Genomic DNA, 5,680 nt, shown 5'->3' on the forward strand with positions numbered 1-5,680 from the left:
CATACCGTATGAGTTTATCGGCAGATCCCTGTGTAGTAATGAATATATCATTTTAGAATTTTACATGTACTTCTGTCACTTGGAGATCTAAGAAAGAATCCGCAGTTTTAAAAAAAAATTTCGAAATAAAATTTTAATACTTACTTCATAGTACATGTATACACGATTTTGCAATGAAAGTTTAAATGGCTATTGAAAATGTGCATTGTTATTTAAAAAAATATCTAAAGAGTGCTAGTTATAAAGAAATCACAAACGTTGGAGGTGACATGGCGTGGAAATTTGTTATTCCTTTATTTTTAGCCACGTGTAAGTACATTTATCTGGGATTTTCGTTTTAATCTAGGGATTTCTAGAGGGAATTTAATCTAGGGATTTCTAAAGGGAGGGGGTGATTGACAATTAGGTTTGTTCCATTACAGTTAGAGTGATATCAAAGTGGTGAAAATCATCAGTGATAAAAAAATAATACAATAACTATAGCACTTTGATTTCAATGAAAATATAACAAATAAAACATTTGTTCCATGTTCATTTCGGTCAATCCACGTTATTGTCGCACCTGCCAGGAATACAATATCGATCTCGATGGCGTCCGTGGTTTATATTGAGCAATAAAGAGAAAAGGGATAAGTATTGTTTTATAAATCCAAGTCACTAAGACGATAAATATGTGTATTACAGTTTATAACTCAGATGTTGTAATGTAAATGTATTTATATCAGTACTTGTGACATCACGAACTGAAATCCGTCCATGATTTTGCACTCTTGGATAACCTTTAATGATCCCAAGAATTAAACCCCACAAGACTTTTTTGTACTGTGTGTGTTCTACATCAGAGATTTAAATACAACAATATCGGTGTCATTGGGGCGGATCCACTAAGGGAATTACCAGGGAAGATCGTGGAAATATACACCTGCGACGCTATTTTTGTTTTCATTTTAATCAAATCAATTATTATATAAATTGAAATTCAAAGGAATCGAATTAATTACACATTAAGCATCAATAACAAAACGAATTACTTTGTGACAGATTCAATTCAAAAACTTGATATAAACTGTATGTAAAACTTATACGGTACCACTTTTGATGCACCAGATGCGCATTTCGACAAACAATGTCTCTTCAGTGATGCTCAACCGAAATGTTTGAAATCCGAAATAACAATGAAGTTTTAGAGCCATTTTGAGGGAAAAGAAATTCATAATGAATGCTGGCGCAGATTAGGAATCGATAGAGGGTAAATAAACGATAGATACCTAGGAATAAACATAGGCTAGGCTTAGAAATCAGTATGATACTAGGAATCAATGTAGGGTCAAAAAGCAATATATAAACAAGGTACGGAATGAATATATAAGACAGAGAATCAATAAACCGGAAATATCTAACGACAATCTTTGTTCTTTTACACATGAGTAAGAAAAAAGATATGGTGAATCATTTTCCTGTCACTAACAATTTAGTTTCATATGTAAAACGAAAAACGACCCGTATATGCAAAGTGAAGATAACGAACAGTGATCAATCTCATAACTCCTATAAGCAATGCAAAATAGAGAGTCGGGCAAACACGGACTCCTGAATATACCAGAGGTGGGATCAGGTCCTAGCAGGAGTAAGCATCCCCTGTCTACCGGCCACACCCATCGTGAGCCCTATATTTTGATCAGGAAAACGGAGTTATCCGTAGTCAAAATCAGTGTGCCAAGAACGGCCTAACAATCGGTATGAAACACGTCAAACAGCATGCATGTATATTTCTATTTTTTAAAGTTTAAATTTTTATGCATAATGGTTAATTGTATATGAATTTTCAGGCATACCATATTGTGAAAGTACATACAGATCTAGATATCGGACGTCTTACTACAGTCTTAGTGAGTAAGTGAAATATCAGCAGAATAAAGCACTATTTTAGTAGAAAGGGAGATAATTTTAATATTTGCTTCTGGTTACTTTCACGCTTGGGATATAACTGATTTGTTCCAGATTACTTTCACGCTTTGAATATAATATTGAATTTGCTCCTGGTTACTTTTTGCGCTTTGAATACAACATTGAATTTTCCCCTGGTTACTTTTACGCTTTGAATGCAACATTGAATTTGCATGCTCCTGGTTACTTTAACGCTTTGAATACAACATTGAATTTGCTTCCTGGTTACTTTCCTGCTTTGAATAGAACAGTAAATTTGCCCCTGGTTACTTGCACGCTTTGAATATAACATTGGATTTGCTCCAGGTTACTTTCACGCTTTGAATATAACACTCCTGGTTATTTTTACGCTTTGAATACAACATTGAATTTGCTCCTGGTTACTCTCACGCCTTGAATACAACATTGAATGTGTTCCTGGTTACTTTCACGCTTTGAATATACATTGTAACATTGGATTTGCTCCTGGTTATTTTTACGCTTTGAATACAACATTGAATTTGTTCCTGGTAACTTTCACACTTTGAATATAACATTGAATTTGCTATTGGTTACTTTCACGCTTTGAATACAGCATTGGATTTGCTCCTGGTTACTCTCACGCTATGAATACAACATTGAATTTATTTCTGGTTACTTTCACGCTTTGAATATAACATTGGATTTGCTCCTGTAACTTTTACGCTTTCTCCACTAAATTTATTTCCTTTATTTCCATTGCTTATATGTTATATATATATATATATATATATATATATATATATATATATATATATATATATATTAATTTCATGACATTGGTCCGAAATATTTTGCGAAAACAAAGCTGTAGCCAATTTACCCCAGCCATCCTTTCTGTTCCTGGAATTATGTTTAGGTCAGAAAGTTATTTCTTAATTCATCTTTTTAACTTCTCAATGAACAGTGATGCGGGATTCATCGCTGGAATAGTGGTCATGTTCGTTGTGATGCTGTCTATTCCTATAACAATCATAATATGTGTCAAATGTGGATTGTGTAAACCCAGGGGTACAGTGGGAGCCGGCGGAGTTCTACAATCGAACACTTTGCAGACAACAGGTTGGTCCCTTTTCAGATTGATTTTTTTTACGTATTTAGAGTGGTCGGTCAACTTTTCTTGTTTCTCTCAGTATACTTGATGGATAAAGTTATACGCATTTGCTTCCTTTACCGTTCAGTTTGGTTTAAATTTGAATCTCTTAGCCTGAAATCAATGCGTCATATCTTACATAATTAATTTTGAATCTTTTTTCACTTGAGCACCATACACATATGGCTCAAGACGAGTCTGACCGGTCGACAGGGGATGCTCACTTCTCCTAGGCACCTGGTCCCACATCTGGTGTGTCCAGGGGTCCGTGTTTGCTCAACTCTCTTTTGTATTGCTTGTGGAAGGTGTGAGATTGATAACTGTGTTCGTTATCTTCACCTTTCACATAACATGATATATATATTTTTCAGATGTGGCGAAGTAGCATACATTTTATTAGGACTTGTATTATCAGTATCATGACGGAATGTTTCACAATGTATATCTCAACCAATCAAAAACATTATATACTTAAACCAATGTCAATATGACAGTCTCATGAGAATAACACTGTTCATATGATGTATCGATAAATGATCTTGCTTAAGAAGGGACAATGTGAAACATAGAAGGCAAAGAATAAGTGTAATAATCTAATGATCTATTTTATAGAAGTTACGAGATTGATCTATCTTATAGGAGTTATGAGATTGATCTATCTTATAGGAGTTATGAGATTGATCACTGTTCCTTATCTCCACCTTTCAGGGTATGAAAAAAATCAACCTTATTTGGCAAAACATTATGGTCATGATGTAAAAAGCGTCAATAGATAGTGAATTCTGTTGATAAAATGTATGATCTACAGATCAGAAATTTAATTAACGTTTGAGCTCACCGAGTTAACCTGTTAATAAACAGTATTTTTAAAAGTACAAAAAAGGAAAATATTAGTGATGTTTATTTCCTCGCTCCTCCACCTAAAATGATGTGAAATTTGTTCTTGACCTATAAAATTGTTTGCACTATAACATGTGTGTGTTTTGACTTACTTACTTGTATTTGATTGCATGAAAGACAGCACATGATCAACGGGATTATGTATGTACTTGTTACGGAAGCCTGTAAGACCCCCAACTAAGTGAAAGACATGTACAATTGATAATGAGACAACTAAATCGTGATAACATGACAGAGAAGTCATCATTAAGACTGATCGGCAAGGGTTTTCGTAAAAATGTTCAGTTTTTATTTGAGTGATATTGTAATGATGACATAGCCTTCTTCACCCTCGTGACTGTGTTCATATATTGTTTTTCATATCTTAAAAAAGAAAATAAGAAGATAACATTTTCTGTCTATTGTAAATCAAATGAATCATTACTGTGATATAAAAACATATTTAAGGCTGTCAACAATATTCCTCATCTACATGTACCATCAATACTAAAACACCTTTTCATGAATCAATTTATAGCATTAAAATCGGGTTAAACATACTTTTGAATGGCATACTTACAGTGGTGCCACCTCCCGGACAGCAGTATGGTCAGCCTGGCGTATCAGGATTCGGACAGACGCAGTACGGAGGACCACCACCATCATACGGTCAAACAATGCAGTACGGACAACAAAACGGTTTCGGACAGCCAGTTGGAGATCAATTTTCCTATGGTGGTCAAAAATACTGAAATCATATAAGATACATTACTTGTACATTTGTAATTTAGTATCCACGTTTGTCAAGATATTTCATTTTTCAATGTTCAATTGTTCTATATATATAATCAATATCATGCATATATGATTTATGGGTGAAATAGGAAATTAAAATTACTTGTTTGTAAGGTAAGTCACTCCTCAGATGAACAGGCAAAGATAGCGAACAGTAATTAATCTCATAACTCCTATAAGGAATAGAAAATAGAGATTTAAGAAAACACGGATCACTGGATACACCAGAGATGTGATTAGGTGCCGAGTAGGATTAAAAATTCCCTATCGACGGGTCACACCCGCCGTGAGCATTATATCTTGAGCAGGTAAATGGAATAACCCGAAGTCAAAATCGGTCAAGCAATTCGTATGAAATACGTCAGACAGCATTCGCCCTAATAACGGGTTGTTGATTGTTTACGTCCCGTTGAGAATTTTTCACTCATATTGAGACGTTACAAGCTGTAGGTAAAGTACCACAAATTCAGACCTATGCTTAGCGCTCAGGATCATAGCAGTGAAGGTTCGTTATCGTGCAAACGCCTGCTGCGACACGTGACCTCCGTTTTTAAGGTGATATCGGAAAGACACGTGACTTTCAGTTCTAGCTGCCGAGTGTTTGGTTAACATTACAGAAGGAAGGATCGAACTCACCAAAATAAGCAATGCTAAGCAATTTGCATTTATATTTCATAACTTAGGCTATCAATAATATTTTGTTTTAAACTATAGTCTTACATTTGGTTTTTTTTAAAGATCATGATAGTCTTGTTTCTACTCAAATGTTCAAGTATTATTACAACAAATTGCTTTTTTTTTTTAACTCGGGATATTCTCACAATAAAATACTCTCATTAGTTTCTCATAAAACTTCAAAATATTCTCCTAATGTCCTCCAACGCACTTCGCGCTTTATGATGTCACAATGAAAAAATACGTCACGCCATAGGGAATATCATAATACTT

The 5,680-nt window shown here is 34.4% G+C and overlaps 1 protein-coding gene across 1 annotated transcript; it reads left to right on the top strand.

The window, feature by feature from the left end:
* Window positions 1-251: 251 nt before the first annotated feature.
* Window positions 252-4,797, top strand: LOC125653870 (uncharacterized). The gene is made up of 4 exons (XM_048883554.2): window positions 252-309; window positions 1,830-1,893; window positions 2,873-3,027; window positions 4,520-4,797. The coding sequence occupies exons 1-4, from the start codon at window positions 270-272 to the stop codon at window positions 4,687-4,689; spliced, it is 429 nt and encodes a 142-aa protein (XP_048739511.2). The 5' UTR covers window positions 252-269; the 3' UTR covers window positions 4,690-4,797.
* Window positions 4,798-5,680: the final 883 nt, after the last annotated feature.

Source organism: Ostrea edulis, chromosome 7 (genome assembly GCF_947568905.1).
Source record: "Ostrea edulis chromosome 7, xbOstEdul1.1, whole genome shotgun sequence".
In the NCBI taxonomy this organism is placed as follows: domain Eukaryota; kingdom Metazoa; phylum Mollusca; class Bivalvia; order Ostreida; family Ostreidae; genus Ostrea; species Ostrea edulis.

Coding starts and splice junctions, on each gene's coding strand:
- LOC125653870 (XM_048883554.2), top strand. CDS start 270: ATGGCGTGGAAATTTGTTATTCCTTTATTTTTAGCCACGT. Junction 310..1,829: donor TCCTTTATTTTTAGCCACGT/GTAAGTACATTT, acceptor ATGAATTTTCAG/GCATACCATATTGTGAAAGT. Junction 3,028..4,519: donor GAACACTTTGCAGACAACAG/GTTGGTCCCTTT, acceptor GCATACTTACAG/TGGTGCCACCTCCCGGACAG.